The sequence below is a fragment of the Delphinus delphis genome, chromosome 21 (genome assembly GCF_949987515.2).
Source record: "Delphinus delphis chromosome 21, mDelDel1.2, whole genome shotgun sequence".
NCBI classification, from domain to species: Eukaryota; Metazoa; Chordata; class Mammalia; order Artiodactyla; family Delphinidae; genus Delphinus; species Delphinus delphis.
Window position 1 is genome coordinate 26,193,216 of NC_082703.1, and position 24,982 is coordinate 26,218,197.

At 38.7% G+C, this 24,982-nt stretch overlaps 1 protein-coding gene across 1 annotated transcript in view; it reads right to left on the reverse strand.

Annotated features, from left to right (window-relative positions):
* CSMD1 (CUB and Sushi multiple domains 1) overlaps window positions 1-24,982 on the reverse strand; it is a 1,741,289-nt gene that overhangs the window by 300,958 nt on the left and 1,415,349 nt on the right. Inside the window, exons 16-18 of the mRNA XM_060001344.1 lie at window positions 22,787-22,925; window positions 19,668-19,855; window positions 11,873-12,061 (exon numbers count right to left, since the gene is read on the reverse strand). Of these exons, the coding sequence (XP_059857327.1) occupies window positions 11,873-12,061; window positions 19,668-19,855; window positions 22,787-22,925 (516 nt within the window). The remainder of the gene's footprint in view (window positions 1-11,872; window positions 12,062-19,667; window positions 19,856-22,786; window positions 22,926-24,982) is intronic.

Here is a 24,982-nt window from a genome sequence, read left to right on the forward strand (position 1 = left end):
ATCACGTGAGCCACTTCCTTATAATAAATCTATCTATATACCTATATCTATATCTGCATCTCTATCTATACCTTATTGATTCCATTTCTCTAGAGCTGCTGGTCTTCTCAGTAGCATTCCATTAAGTTTAAATCCTTCACATCAATATATGCCCTTTTCAATATGCCTCAGAGACTCATTTTTGAAGGAAGAAAAAGAAAGTTATACATAATCACTCGAAGGGGAAAGTCACGACATTTAGGGAATCAGTGCAATATGGAGGTTTAAGTGCTCAGACCCTGATGTCAGAAAGCAATGTGTTCAGATGCTGATGCGTCTCTGGCTCTGTGATCTTTGGCAAGTGGCTTGCCCTCCCTCCTTTACAGGTGTCTTATCTTGAAAGTGAAAATAGTGTTAAAAGCCATCTCTTAGGGTAGGTGTTTATAATGATTGCCTTTGTAGAACACAATTTACAGGGCCCCATATGTATCAAATACCCAAGGCGTTAGCTAATGATAATTATTATTAGAGCTTTAATATATCAATAATTTAAAATTTGAATAAATTCTATATGCCTTAATTTTGCAAACATTTGAATAGTGGATGTTTGTCTTTTCTTTCATATCTTAAGTCCTATCAAGATTTTCAGAATGTTAGAGCTGAACTGAAAAAGGAATCAAAGCTGATGGAATCAGTACAGGGGGAGGCTGGGGGTAGGAAAGGTGACTCAGGTTCAGCTGTGATTCAGTCTCCAGGTCCTCTGGGCCCCTAACCCCTGCATCGTTCAAGGGTCTGTTGCAATATGAACAACCTGAACCGGGTGTCATAAAAGCTAGGTCCACGAATAATACTTGCAAAAGAATTAGCTAATTTGTAGAAGACGTGGTTTTTCTCATCATCCTCAGTCAGTGTGTAATTTTAAGGAAACAGATAATATCTTTGAATATGCAAACCAAATGGAAAGAGCTAGGTAAAAATTAGCAAAATAGAAACTTTTAAAATGAGTTCTAGAATAATTTAACAGTTTAAAGTGTTCACATCTTAAAATTACATTGATTCATCTTCTTATGGAAATGGTAACATTAACATAGCATTTAAAATTAGTTTATTCACAAATAGTTACTGAGCACCCACTATTTATGAGCAAAATGGACAAAAGTCTCTGCCCTGGCAGAGTATACATTCCAGTTGAAGAGGAGAGAATATAATATGAAGAGCTGAGTCTATACCATGTTGGAAGATGATGCATGCCAGAGAAGAAATCTAAGAAGGAAAGAAGAATGGGATATTCTAAGATGGGTGTGGAGTTGGGGGCAGCATAAATGGGGTCGGGGGGAAGCCTTACTGAGGAAGTGGCCTGTGAAGAAGGACTTGAGACAGAAGAAGGAAGTACTTGATAATCTGGGAAAAAAACTTGGGGGGAGAGGAAACAGCAAAGACAAAGGCCCAGAGCTAGAGTGGGCTGCTGGGTTGCGGGGAGGGTGACGGGTCTGGGAGGGTAAGGATGGAGGGCTCAGGGGAGCCAGGTTTAAAGGGGCAGATCCCGTCCAGGCCTTGGCATGTGTCTCAGTGAGATGAAGGACCACCCGAGGCTCCTGCACAGAGGATGACTCGGGCCAGCTCGGACTTCAGCCTGAGCGCTAGGCTGCTGTGTGAGGATGTGGTTGGCAGAGAGCGAAACAGACAAGATTCTGGACCAGAACGTCAGCAGCAGAGGTGGTGGGAAGTGGTCAGAACCTGGCCATATTTGGAAGGTAGAGCCAATAGGATTTTCTTGTCAGTGAGATGTGGGTGCCATGAAGAAAAAGGAAGATTTGGGGATGATTGTGAGGTTTTAAGGCTAAGTGTGAAAAACTGAAGATGCAGAAAAACTTTGGGAGAATCAGGTTTTGAAAGTAAATCAGTTCAGTTTTGGATACACGAGCTCGAGGCCTACTAGACATCCATGTAGAATGGTTGGTGTTGCAATTGGATACACAAGTCTCAATCCCATGAGAGAGGTCTGACCGAGGGGTAGAAAGATGACATCATCTCAACACTGTGAATGCAGGTGTAGATAAAAAGACTAAAACCTGGGATATTCTTATGAAAGACAGACAAGTCCTGTTTTTCAAAAGTTTACTTTCTAGTGGGCAAGGCAAATAATTTATAAAAATATAGCGAAGAATGACTTATTCTAAGAACAAGAATCTTGTTCTCTAAACTCAAAGGCAGTCTAGGTGATGAGAGTACGGTGAGGCTGGCGAAGCAGCAAAGTGATGGACACACGGCCCCGCAGTTGTTCACTCCCAGGATGATGAACACTGAGTAAGCCATGAAAGGATGGAGGGAAGGTAGACGGTCAGAGTCAGCCCAGTGTTAACAGTTTGCTCTGTGACAGGGCAGCGGCTGCCAATTTACTGTAAGGTCCTTGGGTTCCTAGTGGTCTGTTAAGTACAGCCCTCGCACTATGGATTCTGTAGTTATCAACTTCTATCATTCCCATCCCGCCCCGGCACCGTCTCGGATCCTGCACAAAGTCTTCCAATGAATTCAAGTCCGCAAACAGGGCAGTCATTGCTTCAAAGAACCAACGACGTGGCTTTAATGCTTGTTTGTAAGCGTCCGCGCCGCCTGGACTGGAGGAGGCAGGAGCTGAGGCTCCTGCACGCGGAGGCGGCGGTGCGGGCGGAGGGCCCAGGCGTGGCGGACTCTTCTTTCCCCGGAAAACACTGGCTGCCCTGCGCCACCTGCTCTAACCGGACACCTGGCGGCTTGCAGACGCACGTTTCTGGCCCTGACTTCCTTCTCAAACGCAGCGGAATTACAGACAGCTGGCTAAGTATCTCAGAATGACACCCTTGGGTCCCTTCCCCCCACCACCAGCCGCATCTCCACGATGACGCCTCCATCCGCTCCCCACTTGTGGAACGCCCTGTAACTGGCGTGTTTCGGGTCATTTTTGTCTGATTTCCTGCTCCCTTACTCTTGTCTCTTCCTTGAAGAGATTAACACGAAAAAGCATATGGTCGGTACACTGTCGGATTTGTTTCTTTTCTCTTTCCCCATTACTTCCTTAAACTACTATAAAGTTCTACTTAAAGCAAAAACTTAATGGGGTTACTTTCCATTTCAAATTATTCGTGGACTCCCCATGCCCTACAGAAGTCATTGATTTTATTCATTCATTCATTTATACTGGAATCCTTTCCTCAAAAGAACTCTTACAGGGAACCCTTCAATAACAGACGGGGATAATCAGAGCTGTTCAGCCCTGCCACTGTCCTCGGTTCCACCTCAAAGAAACCCCTGGGGCCCCCCTGTAGGAACACAGAACAGGGCAGTCTCAAATCTCTCACCCACAGAATTGGGGCCGTGCTCACAGGACTAGCATGAAAGGCCTCTGAACTACCTTTGATCAGCATCTACTCTCAGCAAATACATTTCTATCCTCCAAATCCTCCAGGCCCTCTTTATGCCTTTATGCCTGATTCTTACTATTTCTTCACCTTCAATCTTTTCTTTCCTCTCAACCTTACTATTAAAGATGCATCAGGAAAGCTGCCTTCAAAGCCTTTCAAGATTCCAAATTTTTTATCTCTTTATTCTCAATCATTTTTCCTGAGTCTAATAAAGCATTTACTTCATTGGATGACTTAAAAACTAAGTCTTTCTTCTGTCTATTCTAATAGATTATGAACTTGTCAACTGTGTGCCTACAAATACAGTAGTTTTCCAATAAATACTTGTGGAAAGGGTAAAGAGTTTACAAAAATATTTATTTAATGAAGAAATTTTTCCAAAGTTCTCCTTGCATTTGTCTTTCACCAAATAAAAGGAGGTCAATTTATTGCAATGTTCACTTTGCTTCTTCAAACCCTGAGTATCTAAAGCATAAATAGAAAAAAATGCAGCAATGCTATGATGTGAGAGATATTGATAGAGTTTACCTTTTTCCAGGGTGATATGAAATATTGTAATTCTGATTTCTTCTTTCCTTTCTGAGAGCTATGAATTTTTAAAGGTTTAAATATGCTATTGATGTATCATTTGTCACAATAAAAACCCATGGGGTTTAAGAGATTGCTTACGATTTGCAAAGGCAACAATAACAGTTCTTAAGGTGAAATGAAAACAGTCAACCGTGACTGACTAAAACTCTCGTATCAAACTCTAAAATCTCCCAAAGTTTGCAGATTTATTAATAGCTTTTTATCAAACATTTATTATTAGCTGAGATAGGTTCCAATGAAGCATAAGCAAAGCAAATAGTTTATGTTACCAATCTCATTAGAGAGGTTAAACTCCAAATTTACATAAATTTGAACTGGGAGACAACAATAGATAAAATGCACAAGATAAAATGCATTTTCTATGGAAAACAAACAGCATCTCAGATATCTGCAAAGCACAGAAGGCCCTTTGCAGTCTGTTGCCACACCATTTCTCCTAGATAATTTCCTTCTGATCATTCTTTTCATTTTCCATTCACTCTCCTTCACTAACCCTGCAGGAGTTTGCAGAATGTTCCATGTCAATCAACTCAGGTGAGTTTGCTCATTTCCTCTGCCTAGAATGCTTCTTCGCAAGTTGGCTACTTTGGGAACTTCTACTCATCACTGGAATCCCAGCCCAAGGCTTGTATTTTAGATGAGTTCTTCAATTCCTATTCTCTAGGAGCTTGAATTTAAACTGAGAAGACTGTATTAAATGATTAAATGTGCATGTGTATATATGTATATACTATGGTCTGAATGCTTGTATCCTCGAAACTCACATTGAAATCAAAAAGCCTGATGTGATGGTATCAGGGGTGGGGCCTCTGATGTGATCAGGTCATGAGGGCTGAACTCTCATTAATGGGATCAGTACCCTGATAAAAGAGGCCCCACAGAGCTTCCCTGCCCCTTCCACCATGAGATGACTCACTGAGAAGATGGCTGTCTGCAACCCAAGAAGGGCCCTCCCAAAAAGTCAATCATGCTGGCACCCTGAACTTGGAGTACCACCATCCACAACAGTGAGAGATAAATTCTGTTGTTTATAAGCGTCTCAGTCTGTAGCATGTGGTTATAGCAGTCCAAATGAACTAAGACTATATATGATTAGATTATATTATACATTTTAAAGTTAAACTTTATGGAACTGCAAATAAGGAGAAATGGATGTCAGGAAAGTTAGTAGTGCTGGCGACTTGGAGCAATTCCAGAAGAATTCTGGTGAAGGCTGCGGGCAACCTGGCCTCGGCGGATGAGGATGACTCAGGTACTGAAACGCCCAGGTTGCTGGCTAGACGGAAGTAGGAAATAATCTTGGATAGCTATTAAAATATTTAAACAAAGTAAGTTGCCAGTGTTAAATCAAGAATACACAGAGAGTATTTTAACATGTATATGTTGTTCTCTTTTGAGAAGAATCCATTCAAAGTCAAAATGAAAAATCTCAGATGGGTCAGGATAAGACTCTCACTTTACCTGTCAGTTTTCTTCACCAAATCAAGATTCTAGCTAATTTGATGACTGGTGTGTCTTCTATGATGAACTAGGTGCCATTTCCCACCTCTGTAGAGTGGTGGAGTCATGATCAGAGGACTTTACATTTTCAATCTCTCCAGCTCAGGCTGAAAAGTTTGCAATGAAAATCACTGGAGAAGCCTCATTTTAGTAGACGCTCAACTGGCCTACCTCAAATTCAAGTTGTAAAAAAGAGAGCAGCTGATATGTGCTCTACTTCTAAGTTCCATTTTTAGCTCTAGTCCAAAAAGAACAATTAAAACTGCACAATAACATCCAATGAAGCCATGCGTTTGTATATAATGTAAATATTTCAATAGAATTAGTCATATGATTAACTTATCACAAATTTTGGATTAAGTGATATATTGATTGATGTTCAGTTATGTGTGAATAACACTGAAGTATTTTAAGGGTTAGGCCCTTACCATACTTAGTGTTCTTAGTACAACTGTTGTTAATAAAGAAGTCTAAATAAGGAGTAAATATTTTGGTATAGTACTGATATTTATGACATTCTCGAGTTTTACAAATTTTTCATTAGTCCAGTAGCTAGTAGCCTTCTGACACTCTCTAGTAGTCATAAGCATGAACTGTATTTACTTTTTTATTATTAGAGTTCTAATACAAAAATAAAACAGGTAATAAGAATTCAAATAACACCATAAAATGGAGAGCTAAAAAAGTCTCTCTTCATTCTCCCCGATAGCCTACTAATCTCCCCAAAGGAAAGCATTATAGTTATAACTTTAGAATATCTATTTCCAGTCACTTTCTATGCATATACTGTGAGTGTGTCTGTAATTACCTATGTGTACATGCTCATATACATGACACACATTGTTCTGTGACTTGCTTTTTCTTTCCTTCAAAGAGTGTTATTATTTAAGTTTCCTAGTAATAGTGTATAATGAACATGCAGATCCCTAATCCCACAATGATATAGTAATAGAGTAATATGACCTTTCTACTTTTTTTGCAAATGCAACAAGGGAGGAAAACTATTGTGTTTTATTTGCATTTTCCTGATTCCTAGTCAGAATGGGCATATTTTAAACCATTTTTTGACCTTTTGTGTACTTCTGTGAATCGCCTATGTGTGTGTTTCCCCCATAGACCTCTTGCTTTGTTTGTGTTGTTGTTCTTCTCCCATTCATTTACAGGACACAGTTATTTAGAATCATATTACATGGACAGTGCAATTATTTTCTGTAATCTGACCCTTTTCTTTTACCTTTTAAAAATTTTAATGGAACTGTTAATTTGTATATAGTGAAATGTAAATGTTTTTTATTATTTCTATATTTCTTTAGAAGGTTTTCCAAGAATTAAAAAGTAAAATTTCTCAAGGAACAAACAAAAGGACAAAACCAATGACTCATGCTCATATAGTCACTTGTGTGACAAAATAGTGCATCAGAGAAGAGACAGTATGATCTTTCCAATAAATAACACTGTCTCAATTGGAAAGCCCTACTGGGGAAAAAAAAATGGATCTAGACACTACATATTAACTTAACAAAAAATTAGATGGATTTAAAGTATATATTTGAAATTTAAAATAAATTAGTGTTTGCTTTCAGGGGTGATGAAAACGTTCTTAATCACAGTGATGGTTTCATGGATGTATACATACCTCAGAACATATTAAATTTTTAACATTAAACAGGCAGTTTATAGAATTTTAATTATATCTCAATAAAGCTTTAAAAGTTTTAAAGTTTTCTGAAAGAAAACAATAGAATATCATTATGACGCTGCAGGTAGCAAGGCTTCTTAAACACTACCTGTAAAGCACCAACCACCAATGAATTCACTGAACAATTAGACTACTTTAAAATGAAAACATTCTATTCATCAAAAAGAGACCAAGATCCATCTACGTCTCTACCAATGACCCAATTTCATTCCTTTTTATGGCTAATATTCCATTGCATATATGTACCATATCTTCTTTACCCATTCATCTGTCAATGGACATTTAGGTTGCTTCCATGACCTGGCTATACTGTAAATAGTGTTGCAATGAACATTCGGGCGCATGTGTCTTTTTGAATTATGGTTTTCTCAGGTTATATGCCCAGTAGTGGGATTGCTGGGTCATAACTTAGAGACTGCCATACAGAGGGAAGTAAGTCAGAGAGAGAAAAACAAATATCGTATATTAATGCATATATGTGTAATCTAGAAAAACGGTACAGATGAACCTGTTTGCAAGGCAGAAATAGAGACACAGACATAGAGAACAAATGTATGGACACCAAGGGGGGAAAGGGGAGGTGGGATAAATTGGGAGATAGGGATTGACATATATACAGTAATATGTATAAAATAGACAACTAATGAGAACCTGCTATATATAGCACAGGGAACTCTACTTAATGCTCTGTGGTGACCTAAATGGGAAGGAAATCCAAAAAAGAGGGGATACGTGTATACATATAACTGATTCACTTTGCTGTACAGCAGAAACTAACACAACATTGTAAAGCAACTACACCCCAATAAAAAGATTTTAAAAATTTAAAAACAGAGATCAAGAAGAGGAGGAAGACAGAGACAGAGAGAAAACATTCACAATGCGTCGATCCAACAAAGGAGTGGTCTCCAAATATATAAACAATGCTTACAATTCAATAAGAAAAAGGTATGTGACCCAGTATAAATAGGAGGAAAAAACAAGTGTTTCGCGGAGGAGGATATACCCTTGGCCAAAAAAGCATGAAAGGGTGCTCAAAATAACTCAAATTTCATACAGAGTATCATGGAATAAAACATGGTGGTATATTTATACAATAAAACATAGATGACGAGAATGAAGGAAGTGCAGCTAAATGTCATGACTTGGATGATGTCACAAGTGTATGACTGAGTGGAAGAAGCGGGACACAGCAAAGTACACATCCTGTATGATTTCCTTTACATAGAATCTTTAGAGCATCAAGGGAGCAGTAGCCTTTGTAGGGCAGTGACTGGGAGGGGACTCCTGGGGTGCTGGTCACGTTCATCTACTGATCTGTGTGGTCTTGATCTTATACAGATGTGTTTCTTGTGGGAAAACTCACTGAGCTTATATTTGTGTAAATAAATAAATATTCAATAAAAGGTTGTCTTAATAATATTTGACTAATTGTCACATAATGATTTGAAGTTTTGAATCTTTGTTTCTATCTTTAATGTGTAACTTTGATTTACTTTTTTAACATTTTAAACCCCACTCAGATATCCCATTTGACCAACATTATTTATTAAATATGTCATCCCCTCTCGCTGATTTGGAATAATTTTCATAAATTAAGTTCCTATATGGGCACAGATACGTTACTAGGATCCCTATGCTGTATCATTAATCTGTTTCTGTATTTCTGCACTGATTTCATATTGTTTTAATCAATCATTAATTTTCAGTATTCTTTGATACTAGGTGGTGTAGCCCTTCCTTATCTTTCTTAAAAATATGCATTTCTTAGCTGTTTGCAGACTTTACCCTTCTGGATTAATTTTTAAATGTCTATAAATTTCTACAAAAAACCCAAATTAATTTTAATTAGATTTGATTGAACTTTAAACTCTATTTGTAGAAAATCTGTACATTTAAATTTCATTCTTCCCATGTAGAAACATAATATGTATTTCCATTTCTAGGTTATTCTTTTGTATTATATTGTAACTTTCTAATTTTTAAAAAATATAAGCCTTCATATTTCTTGTTAGATATATTCCTGGCAGTTTTTAGGGTTTTATTTTCTATATATGTATTTTATTATACTTCTAATATGTTATGTTCTTTGTGGAAATATACTGATTTATGTTTATCCTGAATGCAGTCACATACTGAACCCTTATTATTGCTAATGGTTATATTCTCTTTCTAACATTTATCATTCATATAATTTTCTTAAATTACTGTCTTAGTTAAGATCTTCTGGGCAATGTCAAATAACATTTCTGATACTGAGAAAGTTGTTGTTCTTGAATTTCATGGGACTTTTTGTAATAGTTTACTATTAAGTATGATATTTTCTATAGGTAGATTCATTTATATTATGGTTCTCTATATATTTGTTAAGGTGATATATTATTTTAGAGTTTATTTAAGGTCTAATATAAAAAAGAATGCAAATAAGGAGACACATCTTCCTAGAATAATTTACTCATAACTACTGTCTGCAAGTCTTCATCCCTTTTCACCTGCTTTGAAGGAAGCAGTTGGCTCTGATACATCCTCATGTATGGCAAACGTGGGGCCAAGGTGCTTGTGGTCCATGTTGTAGTTATGCACCTATGTACACCTGGGCAATTTCTGCCACTTTCTTTCATTGAAATATTGAATTGAATATAAGGGGAATTAGGAATATACCTTTTAAAATATGTTTTGATTTAACTATAGTTGATTTACAATACTGTGTTAGTTTCAGGTGTATAGCTTCAGATTCTTTTTCCATTATGATTTATTGCAAGATATTGAATATAGTTCTCTATGCTATACAGTAAATCCTTCCCCTTGTTTTTTATCTATTTTATATATAGTGGTGTGTATCTGTTAATCCCATACTCCTAATTTATCCCTTGCCCCTCCCCTTTTCCCTTTGGTAACTGTAAGTTTGTTTTCTATGTCTGTGAGTCTGTTTCTGTTTTGTAAAGTTGATTTGTATCAATTTTTAAGATTCCACATACCAGTGATATGGTATTTTCTTTCTCTGCCTGACTTACCTCACTTAGTATGACAGTCTCTAGATCCACCGATGTTGCTGCAGATGGCAATATGGCACTCTTTTTTATGGCTGAGTAGTAAGGAATATACCTTTTGACAATCCTCTACATTTCTACAGGCTGCCCTGCTACAATACATATTTCTATATTAACAGCTCATTTGAGATTGGTAAATAGGAAAGTGGTGTCAACATAATATGACAATTATTTGGGTTCTTACAACATTCTCCCCAGGCAAATACTGGAGTTGATACAGCAGAGTTATAACCTATGGCAGGAAAAGAAAAATGTCTCAGCTTATCTTCTGCACAAAACTGGAACTCTTTCAGATCCCTATTAAGGAAAGTAAAAGTAGGCACATGCACCTAGGGGTCCCTCCCCAGCAGGGCTCACCCCTTGCCTCGCATAGCTAATGCTTCACGTCAGGTTGCATCTCCTTCTGTGGCTTCTGATATGCTGGCCCCATAGATGGAGAGCTCAACCTGCATCTGCTTCTGCCCAGAGGGCAGTGTTCCACTCTCCTGGTTTTGTGGATTCTTCATTCTTCTTGAGACACCCTCCAACCACCGTGTGCTGTCCACCTGCACTTTGCAGTCTTTCTCCCAAAGTACCAGTTATTGTTTGGGTTAATACTCTGGTGACAAAGGTCAAAGGTCTTGAGTGGTCTGTAGCCAAGCATAATTGTCCCATTAAACCCTGTTATTTTTGGTGAATCATTTTGAAGAAGTCAAGGTTTTTCATGAATATATCAATATATCATCTTTGAGTGGAAATGCCTAAAGTCTATAAAAAGTAATGGAAATGGAAATATATATAATATTTATATGGAAATATATATAAGAATGTATATCTATTATATATATAAAACAGATATATTTTATATATATTTATATATGTATATTCTTCATGGCCTTTGGTCATGAATATAACCACGTGGTTATATTCATGGCCAAAGACAAAATCCCTGACACTGTCGCAAATGATCACAAGTAACATATTCGTCCATCTTGCTATAACTATAAACTGCATAGTGTAAAGCTGCATAATACAGTAACACACAATCAACAAGAACGTTATTCATTTTGAGATTTCCAAAAGCAGATCTGTGCAGACAGGGGAAGTGGGTGGTATCTCACACACACACATACACACACACACACACACACACACACACACACACACAAAACCACTCGGGGGGATCTCCAGAGGAAAGACTTCCCACACCCCTGGGGAAGAGCTCTGCCTTAGGGAAGAGTCAGTGGCAACACAGTCCAGGTGTGCAGAGCTGGAGCAAGTTGTCTGATGCCTGGACCGGTTCACAGGAAAATCAGGTCTGACAGGGTGGAACATGCATACTCATGATGCTGTCTCACGTAGTCTTCAATAAACACCGTGGGTAAGGATGTGTGCATCACTAAGCTCTACAAGCTTGAGTGTCTGGGGATGAAACTGAAGGCCAGCCCATAATTTATGTTCTTCATTTCTAAACAGAAGCTCTGCTTCACAGAGAAGATTTGCCAGGTAAACGTCACATGCTAAATGGCCGTATTTTTAAGGTGTACAAGCTTTCAAATAGAAGGCCCACTTCAGTCATATCCTACCACCCCACGAAACACATGCCACCCAGACTGTTTAAAGAATCGCTATGCACGTCTTCCGGGTTTGCTGTTGTGCCGAGCTCCACCTACCGTCACAGCTGGGCAATGCATGGCTCCACTGGTGGTTCCGCTCACAGACCAGGGGCTCGTCGTCACTCAGTGTATAGCCTGGATTGCAGCTGAAGGTCACTGTGGACTGGATGCCAAAGTGACTGCCGTGCCGATGCCCATTCACAGGGATCCCCGGGTCAAGGCAAGAGTCCGACTCCAGAGTCACACCTGGATGCACAGAAAAAAACATCAGACACGGATCTTCCTGGGTTTTAGAAAAATATATTTGGGCCATAATACATACAAAATATCCCCAGACATCATCAGACCTGGAAAATCATGCAAGTGAATCGATAATCCATTCATGTGAAAACCAATACATTTTCAAGTACTGGGCCCTGTTTTTTTTGTAGAAAGATGTATATCATTAAACTTAGCTACAGATGATAGCTAAGTAGTGCCGATCTTGAATAATTTGCTGACCTCCCTGAATTTTACCTTTTTTCATTTGAAAAGCAATGAACTGTACTAAATAAAGTCGAAGTTTTTCTGTTTTCTATCTCCACCCCTCCCCCTCCCCTTTCCTTTTATATTTGATATACCAAATAGATTTTGGCAGTCATACTTCAGCTTTCATATATTTGCATACATCCACCCAAGCCCATACACATAATGCAAATTAAAACTACACTGGAGTTAATTTTCTAAAATTGCATTTCCACATTTCTTTTTTCTTTTAGATTTGTACTTAAGTCAGCCACTTTCAAGATGGCTACAATTAGCCTTTGCTAAAAGATGTTAAAAAGTAAAGTGCTATATAAAGTTAAGTAATGATGATCATGTCATTACAAGAGTTTCTTTTCTCTGTCTCTAACATTTCTCTTTATTTTTAGAATAATATATATTTTAAAAGATGAGGAAAAATGGGAATAAGGGAAGAGAATATCATTGTGATGTTTAGGAATGCAAACGTTAAAAAAAAGACTTGCTGTTGCTATACATAACTCTCAGTAAGATTCAAAACACTGAAATTATGACTTGAAGTATTAAGCAAAAATATTAAAGTATTACCAATATTCAGACTGTTTACTCCCCTAAAATGATATTTGGGATAATATTTCTGATCACTATATATGTTTTACCAAAGTTTGAGTGATGTATCTTATGAATATACCTTCCCTCATTAAGTCAAATACATGAAGTACAACTAAGGGGTGAGTTTCTTTTTCTTTTTTTTGCGGTACGCGGGCCTCTCACTGCGGTGGCCCCTCTCGTTGCGGAGCACAGGCTCCGGCCGCGCAGGCTCAGTGGCCATGGCTCACAGGCCTAGCCGCTCCGCGGCATGTGGGATCTTCCCGGACCGGGGCACGAACCCGTGTCCCCTGCATCGGCAGGCGGAGGGGTGAGTTTCTTAAATAAGAAGTGATGTGATTTCTTCTTTAGTGCAGCAACATGTGATCCAATAGGACAGAAACACAAGTAGGATGGCTGAGCCACATTCAAAAATATTCAGTAAGAAATGTGATTTCCAAGACTAGTATAGCTCCTAGGAGGTGACCTTTAAACTCTTGGGATTTGCTGAGTGGTGGGAGTGTCTGTTATTCACCGTGGGCCCCTGGGACCACACCTAATCGTTTATATTCAGCAGGTTGCTCAAGTGGGGTGCCTTGAGGCAACATGGTTTCAGTCTAACCTACAGGGACAGGGGCAGGTAAAGACTTAGTTCAACCATATGGGGCAATGATTCAATCCATGACGCTTATGTAATGAAATGTCGATAAAATCTCTGGACACAGAGGCTCAGATGAGCTTCCCAGGTTGGCAGTAAGCTGTGCATATGTCAGAAGTCATGGGTGGGAGGAGGTGACACTGTCCATGACTCAACGAGGACAAGACGCCTGGAAGCTCTGAGTTCGGACCAATCTCAGGGTCTCCCCTCTGTGCCTCTTCCTTCAGCTGGTTCTCATTTGTATCCTTTCCAGTGACAAATGTGACTGTGAGTATAGCAGCTTTCAGTGAGCTCACTGAGTCCTTCTGTCGAATTATCAAACCTGAGGGTCATTTTGGGAACTCCTAGAACTTGCATCTGGTTTCAGAATTGGCAGAAAGAGCAAACTTTGCACCTCACAGGTTAACAGACAGCAGAAAAGACTATCATAGTGAAGTTTTCCAAAGGAAAAAATAAATAAAACAATGAAAAGAGAAAGAGGCAAAGTGAATAAAAAATATAGCATCATTTTTCCCAAGAATTTTTTCTTAAAAATTAGTCATTCTAATATCGCAAAACTAACACACACCTATTACCTGAACAACAGGATATAACTGTCCTGACTTCTTGCAAAGTATGCCAACAAATGCATGCATGTCTTACACCCCTTCCTGAGCTGCAGATATACCAAAAGCAGCATGGCCATCGTTTGCCCCAAGATCCAACACCTACCCTGCTCCTCCCTCTTTGTGCGCGCGCGCGCGCGCACACACACACACACACACACACACACACACACACACACACCACATTCCCCTTCTAAGGGAGTGTTTATGAGTTTTCACAACATGCCCAGAGCTTGTACACAGCAATGCCCTGAACACAGCAGGTACATAATAACAGGCTGATTGGTTTTGTAGCCTCAAGATCAATAGCAGAATTTCCTAAAAAGAAGAATCTCTGACAAAGAAATGAATTGGTATCCAGGGTCCTGAAAAACCAGCCAACTAAATTATTCCATTTCATCAAATGACGTCCTGTGATCACTAGACGGTACAGTCACTGCACTGCAGTGAATAACAATAAAAGAAATTACTATTTTAGACAATGTGCGAATGCTGTGTTAATTAGTGTCCATAATGAAATTCATAAATTGTAAGGAAATACAAAATGTGTAGGGAAAATAGAGAAACATATCAGAGGAAACCAAAGCGTACAAATTTAAATTTAGAATTCTTTACATGTAAAACTGAACTAATAAATAAGTAAAATCATTAAAGTCATAACCGCTTGTTCATACCAACTACACGCCATTATTTATTCATTCATTTATTTTTACAATATAATGGGTGCAAATATTGAGTTTGGAAACGAGCAGATATTGTGATCCTTGGCCCTCCCATTTATTAGACAGGAAAGTCCCCGTGGGGATGACTCCTGAGTGGAACATTTGGGTCAGTGGATCCTATTGGAGCTGTGAATATATTTACACTCTGTACCAACTGTTTCTTTCCTGAAACTTACCGCAGCTCTGAATTTTTTGACATACATGATATAAATATACTTCCTTTCATTTGGCTTTTGTCAAATAAGTGACTGAACAAATTTGCTGCTCGCTGAATGAAGGAAGACGGCTGCTGTGAAACTGTCCATGTCAGATCACATCTACACGTTTGATGTCGGTAAAGTGCCGCTCAGCTCTCCGTTTCCTCGAAGTCCGAGTCCAAGGAAGAGAGCGCGTGGTCTCTGGGTATCTTTTACCTGCCACGCTTTAGTGCAGGCACTTTTCACAGCCTGCTGAAGGCTTTGAAAGAGTGGTTACACTCCCTACTTTACAGATGAAGAAACTGGCTAAGAAATTAAGTAAATTTGTCAAGTTACTTATTGACTGAAATTCAAACCTAAGTCCTTGACTGTTTTTCTCTCTTCCTCTGTCTCCTGTGTGTGTATGTGCATGTGTGTGTCTGTGTGTGTGTGTGCTGTACCTAATTTGCAGTTGTATTGCATTTATTACCATTACATCTTGACCAGTCTCCCTTTCTGGTTATAAGAAAGGTCACTTAATCAAAGAAAACTAATCTACCCACACACACACCACAAAATACACACTGCTTACCACAAATTTTTTAAAAAATTGCACAGTATATGAATTGCATAGTAGGATATATATATTTACATTTAGTAAATCTTGCTTCTTTCTCGAAACATTATTAAAAAGCATTTCTAAGAAGTGTGCCAAAATTAAATGGAAAATCCCCGTATACTTGAGATATCCATTTATTTTTCACTTTTTAGCATTTTATTTTTCAATTCCCTATACAATTATGATGATTTTAAAGTGTGGTTCAAAGCTGTCTCTACAAACAAACAGAACAAATGATTATTCTGGGAGATAATGCAATTACTATTATATGAATAAACTGTGCCACATTCCTTATAAGGAATAAAGTAATGAAAGCACAGACTGTAAATGGACATTATATTTACGAGAGCAACGATTCCTAAAACTTAGTACAAGAGTAGAACTACAACCCTGGGTATGCTTTTAGGAATAAACCTTGAAAAACTGGCTCAACCCTTCTGCCCTACAGTTCAGAAAGAGCTGAAATGAATGTCGTTTACAGCGGCTCACATTATTTTATGGAACCACTACAAAAATAAGCAAAACTTGAGTAGAGTGTGGTCACCCCTGCAAGGCTCTCTGTCTGTAGAGTAGATTGCCATGTGCCCATCTGGGCATGAGGTGGGGTCACTAACATTTTTTTAAAGCAAGAAAGGTTTACAGTGTCAGCCATTCTTGATGAAAGACAAAAGGGAGATGGGCTATTTTATGATTTTTAAATGGCATAAAAATTTGACGTAAACCATTCTTAGGTCATGGGCAACCCACTCTTTAAAAATGTGTCAGATGAGCAGGTGTAATTATTTTTCTAGTGTCTGTATATTGGGCTCTGAACACATTTCCTCAAAGGGTACTAGAAATGGCCAAAATGACAAAGGGGTTGGTAAGGTATGTCAATCCCATGTTTTTCTCCTCTCTCTCTCTCTCTGTCTCTCTCTGTGCTTCTCTCCTGGTCCTTTACTCTTCCATTACCTCTGTTGTCCCTCTGCACCTACCTGCAGGTCCCCTCCACCTGGAGCCCGTGCGGCAGGCAGCACCTGCCATGGCCTGCCTGGGCTGCCTCAGACACCCACTGCCACCTACACGCCACCGCCCTCAGGATCACCTTGAGGACTCACTCAAAGGTCCAGCATTCTGACGTGCTCAACTTTAATACCTGGAATTCGAGCTTAGGAATCTCCATTTCACTAGGACCCCCAGGTGAAGACTAGCGCACAGCAGTGTTTGAGAAAAACTGCTCCTTCGGCAGGCTTCGTACCCAGGACGTGGGTGTGAGTTGGGCATGGGGCTCCCGTAAAGTGTCTGCCCCAGCAGCGGCAGGCACGCCCTAGGACGCCGGGCTGGCAGCCTGGGCCCTGGTCAGCTGCAAAGCCCGCAGGTGCCTGTGGCGACAGCCCCGACAGCCACTGCGCTGAAGGCCGGGCCTTTCCTGGCTCTGCTTCCCATTAAAGTGCCAGGTCCTGCATCGCACTGGCTTCTGCTCACTTCCCGTTTCTCCTCGAATTCTTCACCCGAGATAAGTAAATTGAGGTGATAACAAGTCAAGCTTCAGTGTGACTTCCTTCCTGGTGATTGTTCCCCAATATCCTGTCAATGCTCTCACCCACAGACTGCATCAGGAATGTCTGGGGCCTGGGTCTTCTGGAAGGGTCACCGGGTGTCCACAAATGAGAGTGGATGAATGTCCAGAACAAGGTCCCCTCTAAGGCAGAGCTGTGGACAGTCTGATGCTGTAGGAACCTTGCCCATCTTGTCCTCTGCCCTCATCCAGAACTACAGAGCCAGCCCCAGCTTTTCCAGGAAAGAAGGAGGGAGAAGAATTCCAGGCTCCGAGGGATCAGACATTTAAGACACTCGCACAGTTATCCTCCAAACACACCAGCTGGGGGTTTGTTTTTGCCTCCTTTTACTGATGAAAAGAAGGGAAAATGGCAAAAAGCACTGTCCTCTGAGGATCACTGGGTTATACCATGTCTTACTCAGACTCATGTCCATTTTCAAATATAGGATAAATAAAAAGAACCCTGAAACATAATGCAGTCAGTCTTTTCAGTTTATAATGATTATTGTTAGAATTATCTACTCAATAAATTTATATTATATTATACTATATTATATAATGGTGACAATCTAAATAGGAACTTGTGACTGACTTTCCCTGATTTTCCAGAAATCATGAATAAGAACAACCCACTTATATAAATGAGGCAGAGAAGCAAATGACATTAGTTTCTACTACCTACATATGGGCTTTAGAACTTGTTTCTTCAAAAGGGACTAGAAATAGGCAAAATAATCTGTGGTATGCAAATAAGAGAGAGAGAACATAGAATACTCTGTTCTAGTGTTTGTTAGCACCTAAAACTATCTATTCTCTTAAGTTTCACCCAACTCTATATCCAAAGGCCAACCTATTGTATGTAGCTTTAAGAAAAATGTGCAGGATGGGGTGGAGAGAATACATCTTAGCAGATCAATGCTGAGTAGTTGTACAAATTCAGATGACTGTAATGTGTACACATCTTCACTCCAAAGAGAAGTGATAACTTAAAGGAATGTTAAGAAAGGAATGAAATACAGAAGTTTCTGCTTCTTAAAATGTACAAGTTTAAAAATATGTAACTTTGAAATAAATTATGTATATATACAAAGCATAATAACTTTGAATTAAATCTGAAATTAATCTTTAAATCATTAATAATCAATTTTCTTGTTATCAGAATACAAGTCTAATACAATTCCATTTTTAATCAAAAAGTACACATAACCTTATATGTGTATTTGCATATATATGTTTGCATATAATTATATAGATAAGCATGTAAAAAAGAGAAATATACACAACAGGTTATTAATTTCAGTTGTTGGATAGGGTTTGGGTAAGATTAACATGAGTAGCAGCGGGCAATGTGGGGAAAGGAAGGAAAGAAAAAGAAAAAAAGATGAAAAATTCAGCATGTTAGATATGGCCCCATTCATGCATTTATAAGATTATATGTATTTTTACAACAACATTAAAACTTTGTTTAGTTTATTTTAGGAAAGATTCTGAAAAAGAACAACCTTAAAAATCCTAAAAAAATAAAGGATTTATTCCTTCAGATTCCATATTGAGCTACTCTGATGCATCTTCTTTCATTCCACTCTGGAAGCGAAGAATTTTCAGTGAACGGAAGAATTACTGTTTTTTAAATTGACTAGCATTAGAAATGCATTCCCAGGCTGAACTGCACTCTACTCCATTCCAGAAGCACCCCTGCATAAATATTACTATCAAATGATATAATCTCTCGATCTCCTAATTTCAGAAGCTAAACTAAGAGCCAAATTTGGACAGATGGAAACAAAAATGGGAAGGAATTGGGATTGCTTTGCAAAATACACTGCATTATGATATTTTAGCAATTGTGTTTAAATATGTCTAATAATTGTTCTTTAACATTTTTAGCAGTTGTTAATAATAACAACAGGTATTTGTCATTTAGTAAAAGTTCAAACGAGTTTTAATTCCTTCTCTCTTAGTTACAGTCTCTCTGCTGACTGAAACAGGCACATGTATACTCACAAATAAGTACCACAACTGCCCTAACCATTTTTCTAACAAAATACATTGCTCAGGAGATATAACTTTAGTGACATGCCCTGTAGCTCTTTTGGCCAACAGGTGTATTTTCTAATAGTAGAAATTTATTATTACATCGTGCAGTAAATGAACACGTTTCACTGTTTTAATTAGTTTATTATTTTACTTTATAATAAACGAATATGTCTTCTTTTTGAGTCGTAAAGTAGAAATCCCCAAGGCTCTCTGTCCTTAATAAGAGAAAGTCTTGACGATGGCACAGTGCAGTGTGAACAGAGGCGGGAAGAACTGCTGTTTTTTACATTGACTAGCATTAGAAATGCATTCCCAGCACATCTCCTGCTACGTGACACAATGAGACCACGTGTGTGGAACTCAACCCGACAATCGGGCACAGCCCTGGGGAGGGAGGACCACTTACTCTCGTAGCGGATGAGGAAGCCCACGCTGGACCGGCTATTGTCTGTGGTGAAGAGGAGGTACATGAAGTTCCCTGTGCTGATGAGGAACTGAGGCGCCTGTGTGCCGTGGTACTCCCCGATCAGCGGGGACGAGCTGGCTGGCCCGTCTCTGACCTCCAGGGTGTCATAATTAACTTCTGTCTGGAATCTGTGGGCAAGCGTATCCAGTCAGAAGAGAGATGCAGAGCTGCATTAACGTACAGACATCCTGTAATATCATTCACTTACTAAAAACCCAAGTACAGCAAGGGACATAAAATAGATACAGAGACACGTACATATGTTTTGAAGACTTGAGCACGTGTAGTATTTGAGGACAGTACTTATTTCTGGGGGGAAGACTCACCCCCACATCCCTCCCTCTGACTCAATACTCCATCCAGTAGCATCACAGACAGAAACGGGGGTAGTGACTCAGCTCTAAAATAAAAATACTGTGAGCCAGTAGATAGAGAAGCGCCAGTTAGTGTAAGTCAATCATGGCACATTTTCAAACTGTTTTTCATGATCCCAAGTGTAACATGATTATGGATTTCTTAAAATGAGCATATTGAAGTGACATGATCTCCTAAAGGAAAAGGGTAAATGAAAATACATGACAATACTTTAAATACCTTTCCTGAAACAAAAAATTCTGTGCCTTTTCAAGCTCCATTAACTTGTGTGACAGTGGGAGAGCACGGGCACATTACTGCTTCAGAAACCAAATACTACTTCAATGATCTGAAAAGGTTAGAACAGCTTCCAAAAAGTGCTTAACTTTTCTTCCAAGAAGGACTTATGCTTCCAGATCATCTGGTCTGATATTATATTTATATACAGTTGCAGCTACTTGGGTGCTCTTTGATGAAATGGAGGTACCATTCCAGGCACTGAGATAACTTTGTAAATAGGCCCATCTCGTCCTCAAAGAGCTAAAGCAGTTTCCAAGTGTCTGGCATGGCTCTCAGGCAGCAGCTCAACTGACTGGAGCCTCTGATCCATCAGTGACTCTCAGACAGAGAATTCCAGGGTAGCCTGTGCTGTGGGTCTCCAGGGTCTGCAACATATGCTGCTGATGGGGAGGAAGAGGAAGGAACAGAGTGGCTGTCTGAGATTCCCGGCACAGAGCAATGAAAAAAGATGCTGAAATCAAAGGGCCCTGCCCTGTTTATCATTAAATCACATACTCCTCTTAGTGCAAATGCACAACAATGATATATTCTTGCAACTAACTTAGAATGGTCCCTGACCCTCTATCTTCCGTAAAGGGGAATTCAAACAACTGGTGTAGCGTCTGGCTAGGTCAGAATACAGCCACAGGCTGGACATTTGGGGTGGGATAGGGCAGCTTTGTCTTTTACTATTAAAAATGTTCTCTAAAGATGCTATGACTTCACAGTTATCTCAGTGCACATTCAAGAAGTCTAGATAAGCATGGAATAAATCTCATTTGAAGTATCTGCACTGACGTTTTCACATCTTTCATCTTTAGAGACAGCCAGGACTGACAGAGGGCATGCCTCAAGAGCTGGACGATTTCCAGGGTAACCTCAGAAAGAAAAATATAAATGCTTTTCATCATTTGGCAACCTAGCACACAATGTGTAACAATAACATCAGTATGGAATTTAAAATTTGTTTGTGCAAACACATCCTTTATTAGGATGTCAGCTCACAGCTCAAGGTATAAACCAATACACTATTGAAGGGTGGTGTACTATGTCCAGGGTAATAATCACTAGTGTCTGAAAATATCAGAAATGTTGGTACTTACAAATGGAATTTAGCAAATACCGCAGTTCAATAGTATCGAAAAGACAAGATTGAGAAAAATTGAGTATTTTTGTTCAGGCAACTGAAAATGGAATGCTAATAACTTCTGCCAAACCAGAATGTAAAATCACTATTTTTACTAAATGATTTAAATTTGTTGTGCTGCTGGAAATCAGGATGTGTTTCTTCTTTTTTCCCTCTCAATACTAGAAAGTGTAAAAATTAATAAGAAACCAAACAATTTACTTAATATTTATAAAGGTTTTTTTTCCCAGTGACTAAGATTATATGCAAGAATCCATTCTCCAATATAATGAACACATAAAGCAATTTTTTCTTTTCTTCTGAGAGATTATCCTACTGGAGTTATAATTATCCTATCAGATATAATAATATCAATAATAACTTCAAATACAAATAATCACTAAGTGATAACATAATTCCTGCTAAAAACCTTTCCTGTATGGATGTTGTCATTGAGAATTAGAAAATTAGTTAAAAAATAATATAATAATGTACATCTGTCTTGAGACATTATAGTATTCTGAATACTAGAACCCCAAACTCAGTCTAGTTAAGAAGGTCATTGTCAGAGAAAGCCCAATTTGCTCAGATATTAATTAACCTTGAAACACTAAACCAAGATGCTTCCTTGGAGTTTAAAGCATGTGGGTCCCTTCCAAAGTACTTTTGGTTCTTAATCTTCAAACTGATTGTTGAGACAATCTGGACAATATTTGATCATGGAGAATTCAAATAGCGTGCTTCTTTTTTCTTAGATTATCAAATACATTATCAAACAGCTAAGCCAAATACCATTGCAGTGACGGAACCACTCGTAGCTAATTAACAGGTAATGAATCTGCTGCACACAGGCTGTTGCCAGCTCTGCAACCCCAAACCGCCCTTCAGTCCCCAGAGCCATCCCCAGAGTGGGAGAACTCTTTTCCTGTGCTTTCTAGAAATACGTAAGGGATCAAAAGGCTCTATTTGCAATCAAACACCAAGCAGAATTTATTCTAGCCTCAGGTCCAAAATCCAGAGGTGGACTCAAGGGCCGGCGACTGTGAGTTCTGGGAATGCTTGTCTGGGCCACCATGCCCTCAACCATGTCTGCAGAGGGGCTGTAGCCGTGGGCTTAGAAGATAAAATTCCAGAAGAATAGAATTCATCAAGCAAGCGCCTATTTCCTTTTAAGTGAACTCCTTTGGGGGAACCAATGAAAAACTGTCATCTTTCTAAGATTTAAGATCCATTTAAATAAAAACATTGGGCATGCATGGGTCATCAGGTCCAAATTAAGGAAAACAAAGTTTTTTCTTACCTATCAAAAGTTATTTTGATAGAGTGTCCTGGTTTTGCTTCAATTATCCATTCACAATTTAAGGAATCTTTGTAATACCCTGGCCATCCCGGGGGCAAAATGACTCCACTTGAAGCTGTCAGATGTCCACCACAAGGGGCTGAAAGATGATGCAGGGTATAAACAGGTCAAATTATGTATATGGACCATGGCAGCACCTCAGTTACTTCAGGAATTCGCTTCTGTGTTCATGGACTTAATGGTTTCTAGTGTTCAAGCAAAAGTTATTCCCAAGTAAATTAACAATATTGAAAGCAGAGCACATATATTCCACAGCTGGGCATTTATCATCAACCTGCAGCAAAGTTCCTCCCATCTAATAATGGTAATAATGGCACAGTCTAAGTGAGTGGTGTCTGCCAGACGACTTCCAGGAATTATCACGTTCAATCATCACAACGAAGTCACGAGGTGCGAATTCCACTGATACCCACATGTTGCGTGTATTCAGATGTCAACAAACGTCTATTGATACACAAACTTAAAATTACCTCACATCTAAAATTAAACTACTCTGTGGTGTGTGATTGTGGGTATGTTTTAAAATATGTGTACGTGTTTATTCACTTTGGGCTGTGTTCATTTTATTAAAATAATTTGCCACATACATCTTACTAAATTGCTGGTGATTGTTAGAAAACAAAAAAATAAATAAATAAAATTCGATAAACGTGAACGAGTGTGCATCCATCCTTTTGAAGTGTTGGGTAACAGTCATCCATAATTATATAGACAAAAGGGAGTTTGAGGAAAGTATGTGCCTGGCGCTCAGTAAAAGTGAGTACGCATTTCTGTAAAATCTACAGAAAATTTAAAATAATAACATATTTAACATGTTTCTGCCTAGCCACATACATTTTTCAGATTTTATTTATTTTTTTTCTCAAAGTTCTTTGCCATCTTTGTAATCACTTTTGTGAATCTACAGATATCAAATAAAACATGAAAATGTTCCTAGTTAAAAAAATATTTTTGGAAAAATATCCTTTTATGGAAAAAATAGCAATATGCATTAAAATGCTGGAAAAATTTATAAAATTTTACACAAATTTTGATGTTAGAAAAAAACTGACACAGAGGAATCTATAGAAATAATTATAGTAGCTTCATTTGTAATAGAAAAAAAGAAACGAAAAAAGAAAAGTAAAAAATTTATGAAAAGAACATGACTACATATTTAGAATGTCACACATACGTTTGAAGTGATATTTTGAAATGTTGTTAAAATGATAAAATCTTTGCAATTGAATTTTTTTTTTTTTTGGCAGTATGAGGGCCTCTCACTGCTGTGGCCTCTCCCGTTGCAGAGCACAGGCTCCGGACGCGCAGGCTCAGCCGCCATGGCCCGTGAGCTGCTCCGCGGCATGTGGGATCTTCCCGGACCAGGGCTCGAACCCGTGTCCCCTGCATTGGCAGGTGGATTCTTAACCACTGAGCCACCAGGGAAGCCCTAAAATAAGTCCTTCTTGAATATACATTTTGTCTATAGCTTTATTTTTAATGCAATTATCTGGCTTGGGTATATCACACTGAAACTGGCTTTATAAAATGTGATATAGGAGTTTGTGCCTCTTTTCCATTATCTGGGACCATGTTCCCAATGCTAAAATTCTCTGAACTTGAAAGACAACTTCCTTGTGCATGCCTCTGGTGCCTGTGTCTTTTTCAGTCTTTAATTTTCTTTCTAATTTCTTTTTATGGTACTTTGTTTATTCACATTTTGTACTTTTTATTGCATCACTTTGGGTAATTTATATTTTGCTAGGAAATCACCAATTTTCTTTGAACTTTAAAATTTGTTGCCATAGAGATGTGTTCTTGTACAGTAATTTTTCCCTCAAGATAACTTGTGTTTTTTAATGACACTGATCTATGCTGAAGCATAGAGGCAGGTTAAATGTAGAACAAATAAAGAGAGAAAAATCTTTCCCTTAGTAATTGATTTTCTAAGTACAAGTAAACTTCAACAATCTAATTCACCATTAACCAGTCCTTGTGCTAAGGGTTTGTTTTGCTGTTACCAACCCATAGCTGTGGTTTGCCTTGAAATTCATCTGAAGGTCTCTTCCAAACAGTGAGAGAACTGCCTGCTCCCATTTAATGTGGTACTTTCTCCTTTTGTCTGACTCTATGGGAACCCTCACCTGCCACCTCCCG